Below are 22,275 nucleotides of genomic sequence, written 5' to 3' on the forward strand. Positions count from 1 at the left end.
TTGTGTTCCTTTACGAATAACCATTTACAACCAATAATTATTTAAAGGTTATCTGATTGGTGTTTGGTAATAGTTATAAAAAGGTTTATACTGTTTTCTGTTATTTAAAATTTTCAAAATCTAAACAGATATTTTTTTTAAAAAAAATTTTACAGTTAGAAGCTGTTAGAGGTAAATACTTTATAAAAAATGTATGGTCTTCATAGTTTTACATAATTTCCCATAACTTTGGTTTTTTACATGTTTCGTATTTACAAATTTCAAACAAGACCCCAAAGCAGGTTAGCAGAGACACAAAGCTAAACCTCAGGCAGCCTTTTTCTGCAAGTGCTTGACAGAGAAGAAGACAAAAACAGGAACATTCACACCACCAAAACAGACCAAAAGCCAGAAGAAGTAATCAAGATGCCCTTTATCAATATCCTCCGAAGGAATCCAACCATCTCGACCATCCCTTGTCGTCAAATACGCCACAACCGAGATGATCAACGAGCTCAGGTAACTCCCAAAGGCGGTAGAGAGAAGCGGCAAGGCACTGCACAAGCTCCTCATCGCGTCAGGAGACTGCTCGTAGTAGAACTCAAGCTGACCAATGTAGAAGAAAACCTCCGCTGTCCCCATAAGAAAGTACTGAGGGACCTGCCAGAAGATGCTCATTGCCCCAAGAAAACGCAGCCTCTCTGTCTCGACGATAGCTGCAGCTGCCATGCTCAAGACAGAGACGAGAAGCCCAAGTCCCATGCGCTGTAGATCAGTGAAGCCTTTTGCTCTGCCTGTGAACCGTCTCACGAAGGGAACGAGGAGTTGGTCGTAGATCGGGACGCATATGAGCACGCTCGCTGTGTCGAACATCCCGAGCGTAGCGGGAGGGATCTCTAACGAGCCGATGATGCGTTTCATGGACCGTCCTTGTTGCACGAAGAGGGTGTAAATCTGAGACTGGAGAGTTGTGAAGACGATGCCTGAGAGCCAGATGGGAAACATACGTAACAGAATCTTGACTTCTTCGACTTGAGTCACAGTACATAGCTTCCATGGGTTAGGAGGAGAGACATCATGTTCTGTAATAACAGCGGCTTTGTCAAGAAACCTGCGTATAATATGGGAAAAAAAAAAACAGTTTATTTTATTTTACCATTAACACTCTACAAACTCACAAAATCAAAATGATAAAAACGATATTTTCTTGTAACCGTGTGTGTGCTCAATCTTCCTGCTTCCAGCTATTACAGAGTTCTTGTCTACTGTTTCGAACATAAGCGTATGGTCTTCTTCAGTGAACTTGAGGTTCATTTTACGGTACGCAGCTACGAGAACTTGGCAAACTCTAGTAACCGGGCTGCCTCCGGGTTTCTGAAACCTGTAAAGCGGAGTTCCAGAGAAGAAACTCACGAGAGAGAGCCCCATGACCACCGTGGGGATCAAGAACCCGAGACCCCACCCGCAGTTCTCTTGAACCCACACTAGAAGAGTAGAGGAGACGAACGCACCGATGTTGATGGAGAAGTAAAACCAGTTGAAGAAAGAAGCTTTACTGACGCGTTCGCGAGTGTCAGTGTCATCAAACTGATCAGCACCAAAAGATGAGACACATGGTTTGATGCCCCCAGTACCGAGTGCGATAAGGTAAAGACCGGTGAAGAACACTGAGTACTGAGTTGGTGTTGCTGGTGGGCACAGAGGGCCAATGCATTCAGCTGGCTTAAGGCCCGGGAGTGAAGCTGAGAGTGTTAGTATAGCCATTCCCTAAACAAAATCAAAGCACAGAACATTTATTATTATTATTATTATTATTATTATTATTATTATTATTATTGTTATTATTTTGAATACCAGAATGTTCATGGCCCGAAACCGCAACATGTAATATTAGTTTTATCTCAGCGGACACTCAAACAGCTTACGGTGAAATAAATGGCAGAGAAACAAGCAATAGTCCAGTATCTTCCCCATAAAGCATCAGCAACTAAAGCTCCAATGAGAGGAGTGATGTAACAAGTGCCTTGCCATATCATGACGTGTCTTGCGGAAGAAACATTTGTCTCATGCAGTTCAGTGGTGAAGTAAGTGACTAGATTCTTGGCAATACCGTAGTAAGCTAACCGTTCGCAGCATTCGTTGCCTGTAACGGTAACATACATAAGTCTTAAAGGATTTAGAGATACAACAAAAGACAAAACAATAAACGTTTGTTTTTTTTTTTTTTTAATTACCGAGAATGAATGGACAAGCTTTCCAGTTTCCTGTTCTTTGCTTTAATGGTGGGTTTCCATGAATATCCACTGAACCATCTTCAGCATACAATTTCACTTCCTGCTTAAACAAACTCCAGCTCAGATTAGCTAAAAAATATGTATGTAAATGAAATCTAATCCCAATCAGTTACATAATTATAGCAGAGATACACAAACTGGATTAAAACAAAGGTCAGCCAAAGTTGACTGACACATGAAATGAAACCACAGTTCCTTGATTCTAACTGTAATCGGTAACCAAATTGAAAGTCAAAGAACACTACTCGATCGAACCTGTGATAGTACAGGACCTTCTTCGAAGAGAGGTCTTTCTTCTTCTTCGATGGAACCCATCGTTTTCACCTAGTGGATCTTTTTTTCCACGGCCACTTATTATTCTGTAACGGAGATGCATTTTTGGTCGAATTAACTGTTTCCCCTTAACTTTCAAAATTTTACAGAAAAGCCCCAGAAGTTTCTTGATTGTCAATAAACAAGATCCTCCATGTCATTTAAGTATTTAACAGAGAAGAAGAGATAAGGGGGGTGATTGGGAAGTGAAATCAGTCTTTCTAAAGATTTTATTTACTGCCTTAGATATCTTAGAAAATAAATCACAGCAAAAACAAAAAATTACGGTCAAAACATTTACTGTCTAGATTTTAAAACAAAAAGTTTAAAGCTACAATATCAATCAATTAAATTTCAGGAACATTAGCAATGGCACATCTATCTTATTAAAACAGAAACATTACAACTTCTTCTAGGTGAATTTTTAAATTGGACCTACTATTAGATATGATATATTTTCTGATCCTATTAACTAACAATTAATGTTAGTAAATTATTTCCTTATTCTATGCTAACTTAATACCTTATATACATTCATTTTATCAGTTTGCCCATTTTCTTTCTATTAAATTTTTTTTTTCTTTCCCAATTAATTTCATAACCAACATGCAGTAATGTTAAATTTGAGATTTCATAATCCCCATCCAATAAATCCATGCGATGATCACCATGCAATACATTACTCTTTAACCAATTAATTTTATATAATAGTCGTACTATATGATATATTCAAATTGGATTCAAATCAAACTTATTAACCCATTACCTTTTAACCAATTCAAACATGATTATATATCGGATTACCGGGTTTACTGACTCGACGATCTAAATTGGATTTAAAAATGTTGATTCAAACGCAGTTTTTTAAATAGAAAAAATTCTTACATATTAAATATTTGTAACATTGTTAACAAAATTTTGAATCATAAAATATCCCGCGCTTCGAAAGCGCGGGTCATGATCTAGTACCCAGTAAATGACATAAATGTTTTATTTTTTACTTAAATTTTAAGTGAAAAAAGTTTGGATGAATAAAAGAAGGACACATAAGAGAAAGTATCGGAACTTTTACAGCCCCGAAACTTTCTTTACTCTCTTTTTTCCTGTTATGATTTTTTATTAATCTAATCTTAAGAACTTTGGTAAGAAACTACCAATAACTCTGCCCTAACATCCCCAACTACCCATTGCCGGTGGGCTTCTATGTTAGCTACACAAGCCTATGCGTTCCACCTTATGTGTTAATTTGTGAAAAATTATAAAAACTTGGTTAACTCTACAGTTAAAATCAGTCTCCTAGCTTTGTCTTTATTTATACTATACCGTACATGCAATATCGCTATCATGTCAAATCTAGAAATTAAAAGAAAAAAATTTCTTCTAACAGTCGAAATGCTCAATCTTCCGGTTTACAGTATTGGAAGAAGATTTTTTGTTTGTTACCTCGAAGAGAAGTGTATGATCTTCTTCAGGGACCTTGAAACTCATTTTACGGTATGCTGCTAGAGAACTTGGGAAGCTCTAGTGACCTGCCTCTAGATCCATCTTCATCATATAATTTCACTTCACTTCCTCTTAAGAGAATTTAAGACATATCTTCAGAAGGCTTATCTCAGACATAAATTGTTACAAGCCAATAAGAATCAGAGACACGAGACTGGAATCATAGACTGGTATTAAAGCTTAATATATGTTCCTTGTGATAGTCTGATAGAAATCACAATCATCCTTCAGTAGATTAGTTGTGTTCTAACAAAATTTATACCTCCCAAAATCTTTTTGCTGAACCTGTTGGACCAGTTGGGCCTAACAATATTAGTGAGTTTCTTAATAATCTTTGTTGGCTCAGTCTAAACCTCCAAAATGAAATTGAGAAAAAAACGTGTATAAAAACAGTAAGGATTGAACATTTTATTCGTTAAACTTGATTCGATTCGCTATTTGTTTCGGTCCGAAAAATTTGGATATCCATAAGTTTTCAAAGCAAAATAACTATTCAAAATTAATATCCGTTAAAAATGAATCAAATCACATATACTAAAAATATTAGAGACGGATATCTGATTTGTTCCAACTTTTATACAAATAGATGTTTGTCTACAATTAAATATATAATTTAAATGTATAATATTATATAATTATTGAATTTATTAAATTTTATTTTAGAAATTACATATAAATGATAAATTAAAAAGAAGAATATAAAATTTTTATACAAAACTAAAATTATTCTAAAAGCTGTTGTTTTACAATAAAATTATTAATTTAAAAATTTATAAAACATATAGTTTCATTAATTTTTTACTTTTTTATATAAAAAAATTTCTAAAAATAAATTAGTATTATTTTCATAAATATCCGTGAATATTCGCAAATACTAAAAAAAAGTTTTCGGATACCGAATATCTATATTTTTGTAAAACAAAACAAATCGGAAAATCAGATATCCATCAAATACGAAGTAAATCACAAATACTGAAAATATAGTATTATTTGATATGTTCCCAATAATAAACACACATGAAGTTAAAAGAATAGATCATACATATTCAAGCGTAACAGTAGAGAGAGAAAGCTCCGAAGAAAAGGAAAAAGTAGATCTGAGTTTAGGTCCGGCGTACGGACGGCGCGTGAGCGAGCGTACCGTCGCCGGAGCCTTTCTTCTCCATTCAGTTTGCTCGTCCTCTGCTTCTTCTTCGATTTCACTCCCCTATCGTCTTGTCTGAGCTATGGTCCGGTTTCCATCCTCCGTCGTTTAGCTCGTTAGGTTAGACGATGTCACCGGTGGCTTGGCTACTGGAGTCAAGGCGCGATAATGTGGAGGGTTCTCGTGTGGTAAAGTCGGTTTGTTAGGTTTCCAGAGAAGATCTATCTTGCGGTTCAGTTTTCATCTCAGGGATTGTAGTGTGTCTCCTCGGTCTGGTGCAGTGGTTGTGTTGCTGTGTGGCCTTGGTGGTTCAGGGGGTGTTAGAGGTCGGAGGTTCACCATCTCTCCTAAGTCTCCTCAGTTGGTATTAGTGTTTGGATATCTGGTTTTTGACTTCAGCAACGGGATAAGCGGTGGAGCGTTAATGGTGCGCTTGTGTGTGGTTGGTGTTGGAGTATGTGGTTAGCAGATGAGGTCTAACACCTTTGTGAAGATTCAAGCTTGTTGCGCTGTTCTCTCCGAGTTTTGGAGCCCTTCTCCTGGCCTTTGAATAAGTGTCCTTTCCGGATGGTTTTGTGCGTCTCTTGTCCTTGGTGGCTTCGGTTAATGGAAGCTTTATAAAGAGGTTGAGGCTGCTGATTGTCCGATGAAGGTTCAGTTGAGAATGGAACTTATTTTCCAGGTGCTTGTTTGACTGCTTCCTTGTTGGTATATGGTGTTAGGCTGGTGATTTCTGGTTGGATACTGTGAACTAAGGTTCAGGTGATCTTAGTCTTGTGGCGTTATGGTGCCAGTGCTTCACTGTTTCTTCTTGTGTTTGAGGCAAGTTGTCCGGCTCGTCAAAGCTCTAAGTCTTATCCTTTTCCTTCTCAAGGATTGTTTTTGAGGCTGGGTGCAAGAAAAAAGATTAATCTCTTGTTTGTAATTGTTGTTGTAGTAGTATGGCACCCATTGTTTGGGTTTAAGCTTCCCTGTGTGGGCTCTGTCTCCGGGAATAGTAAGGTGTTTCCGCCGGATCTAGTTGTTTACTCATGTATGTTACTCTGTTTCATCAATCAAATCAGTTGGGAAAAAAAAAATAAACACACATGTAGAAGCCCCTATGCGAACTCCGATCATTAAACACTATGATTAAATTATTTTTGGAGGATAGTGTATTAGTTGGAAGAGTTCTTAGAAAAACAACTGGTCTTTTCAAAATTTCGTGGTGCGCTTTGCAAGTTTTGCATTTCATGCCATTAATTAAGCAAAGTCAGTTTTGGAAGAGGTAAACCGGTAGGCCGTAATTGCCGGTATAACGCGTATTCGTTGCTTGGCATCTCCTTTGGTCGGTTCCAATTGACTGACGCGTTGCAAGTGACTGGAACTGAACTTTTTCTGTTTTTTGTACAGTTATACCCTTTGCACCACCTCATTATTACGTATAAGTACCACTCATGAAAAAGTAAATTGGACTAGTAGATTAGATTAAACAAAATAATAATAGCCTAATAATAGGATAGTGCACTTTCAGAAAAACAAAACCAATGAAAAAATGCCTCCATGAAGCCGTAAAACTGTAATGAAAACGGATGCTGAACTCTAGATATTTTCTGTAAACTGTAATGAAAGCCGGTAAATAATGTTGGATTAGGTAGTGATTTTCATTTTTTCAATAGTGGATTAATGAAAAAAACATAGTCGATTAACCTAAGCCCAACCTAGTCTAAACCTGTGGGAGGTTTTGATTTTTTCGCTACCTTTGTTTAGGTCAGTCATGGTTTTGATGTTTGTTTGATTTTTCTCAACTATATATACTTTACAGATATGTAGACAAAATGTCGAATATTGAACAGGCCTTATACTGTTGGTACCAAAACTACCAATTCACGGTTGAGTTTGGTCCTCAGCTTATATACACAGACTAAAGTGAAGTAGTATTGACAACGTCACAACAATAACAAACATCACGAAAAGAAAATTAGATGTCTTGTTCAAAAAAAAAAAGAAAATTAGATGTCATAGTCCCTATGCACATTTTTTTAATAAAAGATCAATCTGGAAAATGTCAAAAGAAAAAGTAAAAATAATTCCAATTCATTTTTTTATCATGGTGTTGACTTTCAATCAAAAGGAAACGTAATGTTCAAACACGTAGCTCCTATTCCAGTTAAATTCGTTTAAACGATAGTCGAATCAAAGCCATGTACTGACCTAAAGAAATTGATTATCTTTTACGCGTGTAGAACAGGGGAATCTAGTCTTTTTCACATTGATGTAAACACTTGAAATGGTAATGAACGTAGTTTCAGAAAATGCGATATCAGCTACTCTCTCCGTTTCAAATTATATGTCGTTTTAGAAAAAAAATTTTGTTTCAAAATAAGTGTCGTTTTCGGTTTTCAATGCAAAATTTATTGACAATATTTTATTTTCTATTTTTCTATTGGTTGATATATGGTTAGCTGTATTGGTAATAGTATTTTTATTTTGGAAATATGTAAAATTAAATGTTTTCTTAATCTGTGTGTATAAAATTAGAACGACAAGTAATATGAAATTGAGGGAGTACAAAACTTTATTGGGTTTCCGATACTCTATCGGCTCCTATAATGTAAAGAACCACATTCAAATTCTATCTGAAAAAATCTCTCTCTGATATATACATTCCAACTTGAAGATGCTAGTTTCGTTCTGCTAAAACAATGCTAATTTCATTATTTTATTTCTCCCACCACTTTTTGGTGATTGATTTTCCTCCAACGTAATATTTCTTGCATGTGAAAAAAGCAGGAACTTTTTTTGGTGTAAAGCAGGGAGTTTTTAATAAAGCTTATATGTAAAAGAGAAGAGTAAATTAAAATACACAAATAAATATATGTTTGTTTGCAATACTATTATATTGCAAATAATTATACCTTTGTATTATATGTTATCATAAAATATATTTTTTCTCCACCGTAATTTTTTTTTTTGACCAACTCCACCGTAAATTTAAGGCTGGAAAAAGCATGGATACGTTCCATATGAACAAATTGGGAAGACATGTACAAATATAATTTTCTTACCATTTAAAATGTTTAGGATTTTACTAATTATAAGATAATAATAGTAGAAATCTCTAAATGGTATATTAAAGTTTCTTTTTAACTGTGAACTGGTTATTATTTAATTTAATTTTAATATTGGTGCAGTTTTTAAAAATAATCATTCGTTGGTCTTGATATTATAATGAAAAGTCATCAGTAGAAGAAAAGTTAAAAGGGAGCCCATAAACGAAGACCAGAGATGCTTCCTCTCACGTCGCAAAACGAAACGAAACGAATCATTCTCTTCCACTATATATATCATTCGTTCATCGTCTTCTCATTCCACACATTCTTCAACTACAAAAAAAAAATTACAAATTTACAAACACATAATTCAAAGTTACTATAGACTTCTAGTGAATTGAAAAGAAGATGGTTTTGTCTAAGACAGCTTCTGAAACTGATGTTTCAATCCATTCAACTTTTGCTTCTCGTTATGTCCGCAATTCTCTCCCACGGTAAGAAGAGCGAACTACAATTCTTTAGGAACTATTGCATGAAACTAATAGTAACGTTTCTTTGCTATGACTTTTTTTTTTTGCTAAATTTCTTTGCTATGACTTGTTACGTCGTTAATCTTATTTCGTATTTTTAATAATGTTTTTTTTTTATCATCATCAGATTCGAGATGCCTGAGAACTCCATCCCGAAGGAAGCAGCGTACCAGATCATCAACGACGAGCTAATGCTCGACGGTAACCCTAGGCTAAACCTAGCTTCCTTCGTGACCACGTGGATGGAGCCAGAGTGCGACAAGCTCATGATGGAATCTATCAACAAGAACTACGTTGACATGGACGAGTACCCTGTCACCACCGAGCTTCAGAACAGATGCGTCAACATGATTGCGCGTCTCTTTAACGCGCCGCTTGGTGACGGTGAGGCTGCGGTTGGTGTCGGCACGGTGGGATCTTCTGAGGCGATTATGTTGGCCGGGTTGGCTTTTAAGAGACAGTGGCAGAACAAGCGTAAGGCCCAAGGGCTTCCTTATGATAAGCCCAATATCGTAACCGGAGCTAATGTTCAGGTAAACCAAATTGAAACAGAAATCTAAGCCGCAAATTGAAACCCCAAACCAGAAAATTCTAATTGAGTCTTGGTTCTATTTTTTCTCAAATTACAGAGCTAAACCAACCATAGAATTGAAATATATAACCAAGAGATGGTAATTCCGATTAAGGTCTCTGGTTTACTAAATTTCCGGTTTAATACAGGTTTGCTGGGAGAAATTCGCAAGGTATTTTGAGGTGGAACTTAAGGAAGTGAAGCTGAGAGAAGGATACTACGTGATGGACCCTGAAAAGGCAGTCGAAATGGTAGACGAGAACACCATTTGTGTCGCAGCCATCCTCGGTTCGACGCTAACCGGAGAATTCGAAGACGTTAAGCTCCTCAATGACCTACTAGTCGAGAAAAACAAGCAAACCGGGTAATTAGCAACCCCTAGCTAGTAATTAATCAATTTTAACCGGTTTATTTCCTGTTTAACATTTTTGAAAATGCATTTTGCAGATGGGACACTGGGATTCACGTGGACGCAGCAAGTGGTGGGTTTATTGCACCGTTCTTGTATCCGGAGCTGGAGTGGGATTTCCGGTTACCACTGGTTAAGAGCATAAACGTGAGTGGCCACAAATACGGTTTGGTTTATGCCGGTATCGGTTGGGTTGTGTGGAGAACCAAATCTGATTTGCCTGATGAACTTATCTTCCACATCAATTATCTTGGCGCTGATCAACCCACCTTCACTCTCAACTTCTCCAAGGGTAACATATTTGACACTACCATTTCTATATTTGTATAAAAACCATATATTAAATTTTATGCATGTGGAGACTAATGATTTGTTAATGCTTGTATAAACCAGGTTCGAGTCAAGTGATTGCTCAGTACTACCAGTTGATTCGTCTTGGATTCGAGGTTAGTAACTCAAAACGACTGAAACAATGCCGGTTTAGGAAGGAACAACCAGTTCTACCATTTCCGCTCCAATCCGATGTCCTTCCAAATTTAATAAATAATATCTCCAAAATTATATATATTCAACTAAAGTTTTTGAAAAAAAAAAATCAAAATAGTTTGAGTCTATATTTTAGTTTATTATATTCAATTTCAGAATTTTTTTATATATTTATAAAAGAGAAATTATAGTAAAACTGTTTATACCTCCGAGTCCGTAAAAATGTTGAACTGATCTTAACTTAACTTCATAATTAATATTACTGATAAAAATGTTTATTTGGGTTCAGGGATATCGTAACGTGATGGATAATTGTCGTGAAAACATGATGGTCCTAAGAGAAGGACTAGAGAAAACGAGACGTTTCAACATTGTCTCCAAAGAAAACGGTGTTCCGTTAGTGGCGTTTTCTCTAAAAGACAGTAGCCGCCACGACGAGTTCGAAGTGGCCGAAACTCTCCGCCGCTTCGGGTGGATCGTCCCGGCCTACACGATGCCCGCAGATGCAGAGCACGTCACGGTCCTCCGTGTGGTGATTCGAGAAGATTTCTCTCGAACCTTGGCCGAGAGACTGGTCGCAGACTTTGAGAAGGTTCTCCACGAGCTCGATACACTTCCGGCGAGGGTTCACGCCAAGATGGCTAATGGAAAAGCTAACGGTGTTAAGAAGACGGAGGAGGAGACGACGAGGGAAGTTACGTCATATTGGAAGAAGTTTGTGGAGACAAAGAACACTAACAAGAACAAGATTTGCTAATAAGGTTTAATGAGTTAATATTGTTTTTATCTCTAATTAAGCTCTATCTTAAAACCCTTTTCTTTCATGCTGCTCTGATTATTTTTGGTTTCAAAATTTTCCTCATGTTGATGATTGTAATCTTAATAAATTTAAATAAATACAATTTTATAGTATCTACTTTATGGGTATATAAAACGTTATTTTTTATAAATATATAGTTAACTCATTAATTTAACTTTACTTTCATTACTTCTCCCACATCTACTCACCATGCATTTGGTAGTTGACAGAAAGAAAAAAACCTTGATATGTTGAATAAATAACATGGAAAAATATATAAGAGCTAGCATACAAAAATATCGTGTCTGTGGATTTGTTCTAGTAACTTAACGTTTCTCGCAACGTTCATTAAAATAGCGCGTCTATTGTTTCGCCTTTTATTCTTTTGCACAAGAAGCTCCTAAGCATATCTTTGTTCTTTTTTTTTTTGTTTATTATGTTACAAAACATCTCAATACCTTCACATATCATTCCTGAAAACGATGGTGCTCGGAGAATCGATTCTCACAATGATTCCTTCCTCTTCATCATCGCTTGACTCCGCCATCGCTTTCCTTCTTGTGCTGCTTTCTGCTGACGATACTTGCGTAGGAAGCTGAGACACAAACTTCCTGGTCTCAACCTGCTGCCTGGTGGCCATGGAGCTTTCAGATTTCGCTGCGTCTAATGGATGTTTCTTGTATAACAAGTTATCTTGTGGCTTGTTGTTGATGATCCCGCCGAAACTTGCACTCCTTGCGTACAGATTAACCTGATTCAGAACGCTTCGTGTTTAGTCTTAAGAAGTTCATCGATAACAATCTCATAACGAATCTTCTATTTACCTTGCTGCCAAAGATGCTAAGTTGCCTTGCTTGTTCAGATAAGTTTAATGCCTTTCTATTGATCTCTTCTTGTTGCTCGGGTTTGTAAATGCTTTCAGGCCAGCTCATGAGACCTCTGTGTTCTTTACTAGATGATCTCTGGAGCTGTTGCTCGGAGCTTGACCCAACTGGTGTTGACAACGAAGATGGTTTTCGTTGTAGAGTCCTATGAGCTCCAGGTGCTCCAGTGTTGAAGATGATTACTCTTGCTCTTGTCTCCACACTGTACTGTGTTGCTTGTCGTGAGAAACTAACTCTCATGATACCTGTGATTCAAAATCCAAACAAACACACAGTTTTTGATAAAGAGGGGTTTGATTCTTCTTTTATTTATGTGTGTATGTGTGTGTGATTATTTATTTACCTGAAGCTTCTGATGCGTTACGGAAGCTTTGATTCTCGTTGTAAGGGAGTAACGCAGCAGGAGATGGTACAAGCTCTTCTTGGATACCAACTGGTTTTATGAACCCTTCTAGTAACAAACCGACGCTGTTGTAATCGATGTCGATTGATTCTCCGGAGACATATGTAGTGAGTTTTGAGCTTTCAGCTGAAACAAGGGCTCGTAGGTCATGCATTGCCACTTTTTCAAATATCTGAGGACGCAGGAGTTTGAGAAGCACCAATGCACTTTCCTGGAGAAGAGAAAAGAAGTTAATACAATGTACGTAATATCACGAGAGGATTGTTTGTTCTCTTCAATGGATTTGGATAAGAGGACGTACCTTCCAAAGGAAGTCTTCAATGGTAGAATCTGAATGTACAAAGGCTCGTATTCTATCACTACTGATGAAGAAGCAAAGAACGACAGAATCTGTAACCATGTCGCACATGTATGGCTTCCCTGTGAGGACTTCGTAGAGCCCCAATGTACTACCGTGAGAGAAAGTTGGATGCAGCGAGTGATTGTTGCCTAAGCTTTTGCTTTTCCACTGTAATATGATAACTTTCAGTGGTGAAGAAGATCATTAAATCTTTCGATATTATGACTAAGTTTCTGGGTTTACCTTAACAATGCCGTCACAAATAAGCCAGACTCCAGTTGGCTTTGAACCTTCTTTATAAAGCGTCACACCACGCAGCTTCATTGTTTCTTTTTTCGAGTGTTTTAGAGGCTCACATACTGCAGCAGGGAGAGCACCAGATAACGGATGTGAGGAAATCAGGTCGCTTAACTTTGGAAGTTTTACCATTGGAGGGTTTCTCAAAAGCTTCTTCAAGCCAGTCTGCGCAAAGAAAGAGAAGTAAAATTAGAACAAAGAGACATGACACTATGTGTTGAAGGAATTTGTTTCTTTAAACTCGTTACCTGGACAGCATCATGAAGATGAGCGATTTCTTTTTCTTCCAACAAGCCAATCTTCTCAAGGTTTTGAATGTATTCGAGTAAATGATTCAGCACTGAATATGTTACTTGTTTCGTTTTCACAACACGGAGAACCTACAAAGCAAGTTGATCAAAGGTTAATAAGTAATTAATCGCGAGAAAGATATATCATCTATAGAACAAGTGACACGACTCTCAACCTGAGGAAGTGATGATCGAACTTTTTCCAAAAACTCTTTAGCTTCAGCTCCTTCGGTTTCACTTTCTTTGATTACAGTAGAGCCGATACTACTCTCCCCTGTTTAAAGAAGAAAGATAACTAACGATAAAGTATTTTCTTACTAAGTATAGATAAACAAAGGTGCGATCCATAATCTGAATTATACATACCTATAAAATCATACAATTGCTGCCTTGCAATAGTATGTGCGCGAAGAAATGCAGCGGAAATGTAGCAAGCAGATTCGAGTCTTTCAACCGCAAAGTATATGACCAACCTCCCTGGGATAAGTTTAGAATGAAGAAAATTGTAGTAACTGGGGAACTTAACGTGCTCTTTTAGACCTCTCCAGTCACATAAAGACTCCGTAGAAACCCGATCCAAGGCCTCATCTACTGACCGCATCAAAATATTAGCTGTACTTTCAGATATTCTTCCCTCATCAAGCATCTCCCAGTAAGCTGCCTGAACACCTGATGCATGCAAGAGACTCCAACTGAGTGTTGATAATTTGACTCATTAGATACTGTAATATGTTAGGAAATGACATTGATAATTACCATTTAAGAATCGTATACGTATGTCCTTTAAACTCGTACTGTCAAGATTTCCAGTCTTGGAGCCACTATGAGGATGAACTTGTTCCCCTTCTGAATCTTTTAAGCTTGAAATGTATTTTTCAACTGTAGGCCAGTCAGCAGGTCCTAGCTCTTCATCGTCTCCTAGATCTTCAAACGCTTGTAAGGCCTTATTCAGCATTTCATACTTTGTATAATCCAATATTCGTAGCTGTCAACAAAATAAATGGAGAATTTCGAGTAAATAAAGGGGGTTTGAGCATTTTGAGATGAGAGTTGCAGATTCTTTTGGACGCTTACAGACACACTTAACTATGTATTTGCATACTTAAGTTGGAAATGAAGTCTATGAAAAGATTATGACCTTTGTGGCTGGTAAACCATCCATGCGAAGAAGGCGCAAAGCAAACTGGGTAGTGGATCCATTAACTATCAGAGTAAGGAACACAATTCCACCTGTGAAGAAAATAAACTGCAAAACAAATAAGAATATCAAGAGACCGAAATGATAGTCTTCCATAAAACATCAGGCATCACGCCTTGCAGACTATTTCCCGAACTTACCAATGTTCCTGTCTCCCTGCTGAGAAATGAATTTCCGCTTGATTGCTGAACCAAGTGATTAATAATAAGTTAAAATTCAAGACTGAAGCAATGCAACTGAATATATTCAAGAGATAGAAGAACAAGATTGACAATGTTCTTGAAAACTAACCTTCACAGATAAAGAAAGTGAGAGCGCTACTGCACCCCTTAAACCAGACCATACTAGTATAATGCCTTCTTTCCAATCCAAGCCATAGCCAACACGACACAGCAATGGATATAGAACTCCAACAACAACACAGCGTGATACTTGGACATAAAAGTATAGTAGAAAAAGAAACCCCCAAGAATTCCCTGTAAAAAAACATTGGTCATCGAGAGTTCTTAAATGCACCTTACACAATAAATCTCTCATCAACGGACTGGTGAAAGAACACGTTATGTAAGTCCTGGCACAGTGGTAACTACATTACTTCCTCAAACCAATGATGCAAGTTTTTTTTTTCTTTTTACACTAATTGATGCTCAAGGAACAATTGACCTGTCGAGAATCATATACCATGTAAACAGAGGTCTGTTCACGGTAATAGCATAAAACAGGAGGAAAAGAGCAATGACTTAGGAATCAGCTTCAATAAACAATTGGTTTGAGAAATTTAGACAGAAACTACGGTCGTGTAATCTAAACAGAATTCACTTTTAGCAAAGGAAGTATACTGCAAACTTTCAACACTAAATGGTACCTTGGTATGCAATCTTATCGCTGTCGAGAATGCCTTCAGCAATGACAACACCACTACAAAAACAAAATGAGAAGAACCTTATATACTGTAGCACCGGCTGAAGATAGACTGTAGTAAAATAGCTGGTTGCTACCCATGAGGTTATTTCTTAGGGTTGGCATGGCCCAAGCATGAGATGAATGAATCTATGTGATTATAGCTTTACCTGAGGATAAAAATTAAAGTATTTGCAATATATGCGACCATTTCCCTGCACAAGTTATCAGGAAAATCTGCCTTATATCTTGTCCATAGACTTATGCTAAATAAAAAATTTTCAATTCCACAAGTTTTAAAAATACCAGAAGTGATGCAAACTTTTTTGGCTGTCACCTTTAAATGCTGTCCTTGCAAATGCAGCATAAAACCTGTTACAGTTATTATTATATAATAAGTGGTTTCTTACATGATGACAAAATAATGGAAAAAAATGAGATAACTGAACCTTACATGCCCAAAGTCATTACCGTCAAAACACCAGAAGCCCCAGCCCACTCTTGAGCCTGCGGCACAGAAGCTAATTCTCATTTGTACTACAAAAATAAGATATTGGCACAAGATTTCAAGGTCTACAACAAGACGTACAGTGTAATATGCGAAGTAGCTGACTGCAATCGTAAGGGTAATCTCTATGACAGTGTCGTTGAATATGAACTTGAGCCAAAGAACCGAGACAATGCCAAAAGCCAGACCGATCCCTACACTGAATAGACAGAATCATAACGTTGTCAATTTACGATGCTAAGAACACAAGAACTGGATATCTCCTTAAAAGAGGAAAAGATCAGGACTTACGCTCCAAGTGCGACTCTAATCAGAAACGTGATTATAGAACCCCAGTCAGAACTATTCCCCATAACCATCTTTAAGAAGAGCTGAAAAACCACAATTGCCGTCCTGGAAACATTTTTAAAAACAACATAAAGTTGTGATGAAACAACCAGAGCAGGACAGAAGATTAGCAAACGTTGGCTGGCATGATTACCCATCATTCATCAGGGACTCCCCTTCAATAACAGTGCTTAGCTTCTTACTAGCACCAAGCTCCTTAAGCAAAGCAACAACAGCAACGGGATCAGTGGCACTTAAGAGTCCACCGAGCAACAACGCCGTCTTCCAGTCCCAACTATACGGAAACGTGAGCTGCAAAAAATAGCACCACAATACTAATACAATCTCATAACCTTATATGATTGATTCTTCTCTCAACCGCTACTACTTAAATGAAAACTCTACCACAAACCTTAACAAGCGAAGCGAGACACAACGTTGAAATGAGAACTCCAGGGCCAGCAAGTAACACCATTTGTCCAATACATCTCTACAAATAGTTCCATCACAATTAGCATCTATTTACAGCTTGATTACATACATGACTGGTCTAGAGCATATATATATATATATATATATATATATATATATATATATATATATATAAAAGCTCATTCATTAAAAGAAAATATATGTATTGATCATTTAGTAAGTCCCGTAAATCTCAGGACCCTGGCCCTGCTTACAGCAAGCAGGGCTGGCCTGAGCCAATCCGGATGAAACATTCGTCTCAACTTCCCAAAATTTTTGGAAAAGTTTCATATATAAATAAGCCTCCAAATTTCTTTTAAAAAAATTTTCAGCTCCCAAATTTACAAAATCCTTCTTAAACTGTCTATAGCCCTCGAAATCTAAGGACCGGCTCTGATTACAGCAAGAAACAAAAGAAATAAACAGGAACCTTGATCTGGTGAACTTCCATGGAGAAGGCACTCTCGAAAAGCAGAGCCGGAAGAAACACGGCCAAAAGCAGCTCAGGGTTGATCTCGTTCCCTGTACAGTAGTAACAAAAACTGAGAAAAAAAAGCTCACACCACTGAAGAAGACTAAAACACACACTGAGAATCAAACAACTTACATATACGAATCCCATGGCCAACCTTCCCTAGGTTATGGTGAGTTCCATATTCTGAAACAAAAAAAAACATTAAATCACAGAAACAAAGTCTTAGCGATCGAAAGAAGATAACGAAATCGAAAGGAGTGATCGAACGAAATCGAACCGAGAGATCCAAGAGCAATCCCGATGACGAGGAGAGCGACGGTGTACGGAACTCTCGTCCCGCGGAGCAAATGCCTGGAGGCTATACCGAGCACCAGAGACATCCCGACGAAGAGGACGGCGTCGACGGGGCTTGATTCTCCTCCTTCCGTCGACTCCTCCAGGAGTCTATACGGCATCGTCGCCGCGTCGATTACAGTCGCCATTTTCTTCCCAATAATGTTTGAACTAAGAAGATGATCCTTTCAGATAGATTGATATTATTAAGAGGAGAAGGAAGTATACGTATAGAAACTCTACATACATGTTTCTTTTTTTTTTTTTAACTCAACGACAACTTTTCATTAGCCAAAAGTGAATACAGGATTACAACCTCAAGAGATTTTAAACCCAACATACAACCGATGAGATCTAGTATCGCCTAGGAACACGGAGTCGAAACTGGAATGGATCCTAGACTACCCAATCTAATTCGTCGGTGTATTTTTCACCACAATGAATCGAATCCATCCCACGACCCGAGATGAACCGATTCTTAACCCCTAAAATAGACCAAATGAGATGACAACAATGAAACCCAAAAGCAACTGAAAACAAAACCAGACGAGAAAATAAGACCCACTACATTGGGCTTCTAAAGATCAGATTTCAGGACAGGCCCAATGACTCTTCACCTTCCGGTGTGCATCTGGTCAGAGTCGGTCGCCGTCGGGGCACTGTTCACTCCTTAGCCAAACCCGGGAGAATCCCGTAATGAAAGCGGGAGAATCCCGTAGTGAAAAGCGGGTCTGACAACGTCGCCATGGCCGGAACAGATATATGGTTTTTGATGACGTGAGGCTCCACCGTCGAACAAAACAAACGCCGTCGACGTTGGGATGTGAACCCCCACCGCGTGCTTGCTGTAGAGATCCTTCCACGGTAGACTCTCTCCGGTGAAGGGGCTCCCTACGACGCGCCATCTACGAGAACCGCAGAACAGATGCATCTTCCACCGCCTGTCTCGTCGCTCCTCCGGTTGATTCACCGCACTCGGGCCTGTAGATCCAAGGTGGAGAAGGTCTCCCACTGAGCCACGCGCAGTCGTCGTGAGGGAGCAACCGAGATCTAAAAATTGAAAATTGACCCGTTTACTCCAGCTCAACCCTAAACGCCGACCTGTCCTCACCTCCGCCTTCCTGAGCCTCACCGCTCCTCCAAGATCACCACAAGTTACGCCTTTGACACAAAGTCTCCGGGATCCCTCCAATGAACCAGAACAGCGAGTATATTGACTAAGGGAGATGACAGAGAGGAGGAAGGCAAAGAGAAAAGAAGAAAGGAAAAGGGGGCCCTCCGGTACCGACCACTCGCCGGACCAGAGGCAGCACCAATTTTTTTTAAGATCTAGAGATGGAACAGAGCTTTTCTAGAGAGAGAGGAGCGTTTCTCTACATACATGTTTCTATTGTATTATATGTGACCGAAATATCTATTATTATTTTTTTGGTCAAAAAATATCTATTATTATTTATAATGTTTCTGTTTGCTTTGGATGATTTGGATCCCATTTGCTCTACATTTGCTGATGAGATGATGATCATGTGGTTAAACATGTTAACGCCGCACTGCCTCTCATTTGTTTACATTAATTATTTATTGGGTTTTTCTTTTCCGGATATCTCCAAACATTACAAACCTGATATATTCTAGGCCGGCTCAAAAATTTGTATCTTTTATTAATGGTGGTCACTATTTAATACTATGGACTTTAATTATACGTAACTATTTTTTCTATAAAAGTACCACTTTAAATATATACTAGGTAGTTACCCGCGCTTCGCCGCGGGATTTATTTTTATTTTATTGTTTATAAAACATTTTCATTTGATAAATGAATAAATTATATTAATATAAGTTTTGTATAATATTTATAATCTAAACATATATTATATTTTTATATTTAGGTTATTGGATAACTATCATTTATTTGACAATCTTTAACGAATTAGTTTCCAAGTTAATTCTGTTCAGGTTGGTGGTGTAATATCATATTATTTTTTCAAAAAACGAATTTTCGGTTTTTAGTTTCCAGTATGTGGTCTAAAAGACTCTAAAACTATTCTCCTTCTGTTTCATATAAGTATTTTGTACTTTCATATTTATTTCAATAGAAATATCAGTTCTACATTTTTATATATTAAAAATCAGTTTAATCTTTATTTTTACCTTATTTGTTGATTAAATAAAAAAATTAATGTGAAACTCTAATTAAAAATAATATAAAGAGCTTAATTATTTTCTTAATATGTGTATTTGATAGCCGGCTTAGTTAATGGACAAATGTATTTGATCCTTATTTTGATTTTGTATTCTATCCTTTTTTACTAAATGGTATACACATGATTTTTCTTTAGATCACCTTTATATTTATACTTTATTATTTATTTATTTTTTAAATTGAGTTTAAGTTTAAGGGTAAAAGTCCATTTCATTTTTTTCCTACACTTTTCTGGTTCACTAAATTTATAATTGAGAAATTTATCAAAATAGAATAAAAACAGCATCTTTTGTCTCTTTATTATAATTTTTTGTATCTTTTTGACTCAATTATCGTTTCCATTTTTCAAACTTAATCAAAAAATTATATAAGATAGACACAATTGATGCAATATCCATATAAAAACTGGTATCTTTTGGTTGTAAAACTTGTTAAGTTAAAAAATTTTAGTTATGCTTTAGAGAAAAAGATTTCATCTTCTCTGAAAAATGGCATGGTAGAAACTGAATTCTACATTAAAAAGTTATTCTGCTTTCGGTAGAACTAATAATTTATCTTTTAATGGACTTCTAAGTATGAGGAATGCAAAGTCTACACATTGTAAAGGTAACTATATTATTTATGACTGCAACTTCTAATTTTATAAGTAATTCTAAAGTTTAATTAGAAATCTACAGACAACTCAGAAGTCTCCACACGATAGAAACTGCTTATGGAATAATTGTATTCATAATGGTTTCTTATCTACGCAGTGTAGAAATTACATTCTATCGATAAGAATAAAAATATTTTTGAAAATATGACAAGTTCAGTTATAAAGTATTCTAAAAATATTTGGAACCTTTTTACTTTCTTAAAACGTGTTTTAGCAATTTTGTTGTCACAAATAAAAATAAAAATTCGAGTTTCATTTATTTTCATTTAATTTCAAAATTTTATTTTTGAAAACCAAAAAGTAAACGACTTTCATTTATTTAAAGTTATATTTTAAAATAAATATGTAGATATTTAAATTATAATTTTTTCATGACTAAAAAATCTTAGATATATTTTCATTTATTTATTTTGGTTAAGATATATTAAATAAAGAATTGATATAAAATTTTATAATATTAACAGTAAATATTCTCCATCACCAATATTTTACGTAGAATATATTATGTAATATTTTAGATCAAATTCTTCACATAAATGTTTGTGCATTTTTTATTTGCAGATGTATAATGAGATCGACCATCTGCATCGGAATTAGAGCATAGCTTAGAATGACCGACTTTTCTTAGCAGTTAGAACCGGAGCTAGTATTACCGACTCTTCTAGATTTTCATGAGGAATTATTCTTGGTAAATCTCAGATTAGTTTCAGCTTAACAACTCATCAAATAATACCATCAATGTTTGATACCCATGGAATTATGGATGTGGATTTGTGGTCTTCTGCATGTTTGATGATCCCTAATGATGTCATGTTACATGGACTTCAATTTCACCAATTTAGTAATAAATTGTAATATCTCGGCTCACTAAAACGGGTTTGGTTTGTCTAATTTTTTTTTATCAATCCAAAACTCAATTCTTTTATTTACTTTAACCTAACCTGTGTATAAATTATATAAGTATATCTATCTCCTTCTACCTACAGCCAAGCCCTCATCTTCTTTGTGAGTTAATCATTGATGCTTCTTACCACCATCTCCTTTTTCTGATCTTCTCTTTTTCTGCTCCTTCTGCCTTCGCATGGTTCTATGTTACTCCTTCAAATCTTCCTCTCTGTTTATGTGTGCGGAAAAGATGTTGCGATTCTCTCCGATCGTCACTACCAGTGCCACTTGCAAACTAATCACCACCGGGTTCGTTGTATCTGTTGTCCATAGAGTGATAAAGTCATCTTTACTCTTGTCGGTTTAATGTAGCGGGAACAAGACGTGGAGGAGAGAGCAACGTCGGAGCTTCCGCTCTTCACCATCACTCGACGCTGGAATATATTCACCGGAGATCCACACCGGTACCATATGAGCCGTACCAAGCCACCAACGTCAATATCTGAGCAAATGAGGTCACTATCCACACTTTCTGCAACACCAAGCGTTTTCTTCTCCACTTTCAATTGATTGTTTTGTCAGTACCATTTGTCTTGAGCCGCTGGTGGATGATACATGGATATAGATGGAACAATGTTTTTCGAGGATGATGAAACTAAAGAATCTGTGAGACACATAGAGTTCAGAGAATAGATAGTTGACGTGTATAATTTTGAATGACGTGTAAACAATGAAATGTTTTGACTGGTAATCCAACTTTTTTCATTTATTGACATGGCAACTCCACAATGATCTAAAAGTCTGATGTGTCAACACCAGGAGAGAACCTTGCTTCATTACTGTGTGGATTCCTTTTATTCTTTCATTTTTGTATAACTAATTTTCAATTTTATTTAAATTTTGTTTTGATACTTTTTGAAAGAGAATAATCAGCAACAAATGATTTTTATTTGTTATTATATATTATTTAATTAATTTTAGAAGTGAATTTTGAAAAAAAATTGTATTCGTAAAATTTAAAAACTAAAATAACGTATATATTAAAAC

General features: G+C 36.6%; 3 protein-coding genes across 3 annotated transcripts; 1 reads left to right on the plus strand and 2 right to left on the minus strand.

Annotated features, from left to right (window-relative positions):
• Window positions 1-179: 179 nt before the first annotated feature.
• Window positions 180-2,684, minus strand: LOC108828549 (protein NRT1/ PTR FAMILY 8.4). Its single transcript, XM_056995124.1, is given in 4 exon segments — window positions 180-1,746; window positions 1,905-2,122; window positions 2,214-2,313; window positions 2,529-2,684. Coding segments are annotated over 4 exon segments (1,818 nt in total). The 5' UTR covers window positions 2,589-2,684; the 3' UTR covers window positions 180-306.
• A 5,891-nt stretch (window positions 2,685-8,575) lies between these two features.
• LOC108827601 (glutamate decarboxylase 4) lies at window positions 8,576-11,174 on the plus strand. Its single transcript, XM_018601044.2, has 6 exons — window positions 8,576-8,758; window positions 8,922-9,327; window positions 9,515-9,729; window positions 9,813-10,066; window positions 10,168-10,220; window positions 10,550-11,174. Exons 1-6 carry the CDS (start codon window positions 8,673-8,675, stop codon window positions 11,015-11,017), a joined length of 1,482 nt encoding a protein of 493 aa, XP_018456546.1. The 5' UTR covers window positions 8,576-8,672; the 3' UTR covers window positions 11,018-11,174.
• Window positions 11,175-11,308: 134 nt separating this feature from the next.
• On the minus strand, window positions 11,309-17,700 carry LOC108827600 (sodium/hydrogen exchanger 7). The gene is made up of 23 exons (XM_018601043.2): window positions 17,430-17,700; window positions 17,285-17,335; window positions 17,108-17,199; window positions 16,619-16,696; window positions 16,361-16,518; window positions 16,171-16,272; window positions 15,961-16,078; window positions 15,826-15,878; window positions 15,678-15,743; window positions 15,542-15,586; window positions 15,337-15,389; window positions 14,763-14,947; window positions 14,612-14,656; window positions 14,412-14,519; window positions 14,030-14,258; window positions 13,640-13,942; window positions 13,450-13,547; window positions 13,232-13,363; window positions 12,930-13,148; window positions 12,648-12,854; window positions 12,287-12,557; window positions 11,884-12,188; window positions 11,309-11,810 (listed from the first exon to the last, which is right to left on the minus strand). The coding sequence occupies exons 1-23, from the start codon at window positions 17,632-17,634 to the stop codon at window positions 11,520-11,522; spliced, it is 3,414 nt and encodes a 1,137-aa protein (XP_018456545.2). The 5' UTR covers window positions 17,635-17,700; the 3' UTR covers window positions 11,309-11,519.
• Window positions 17,701-22,275: the final 4,575 nt, after the last annotated feature.

Source organism: Raphanus sativus, chromosome 9 (genome assembly GCF_000801105.2).
Source record: "Raphanus sativus cultivar WK10039 chromosome 9, ASM80110v3, whole genome shotgun sequence".
Taxonomy (NCBI): domain Eukaryota; kingdom Viridiplantae; phylum Streptophyta; class Magnoliopsida; order Brassicales; family Brassicaceae; genus Raphanus; species Raphanus sativus.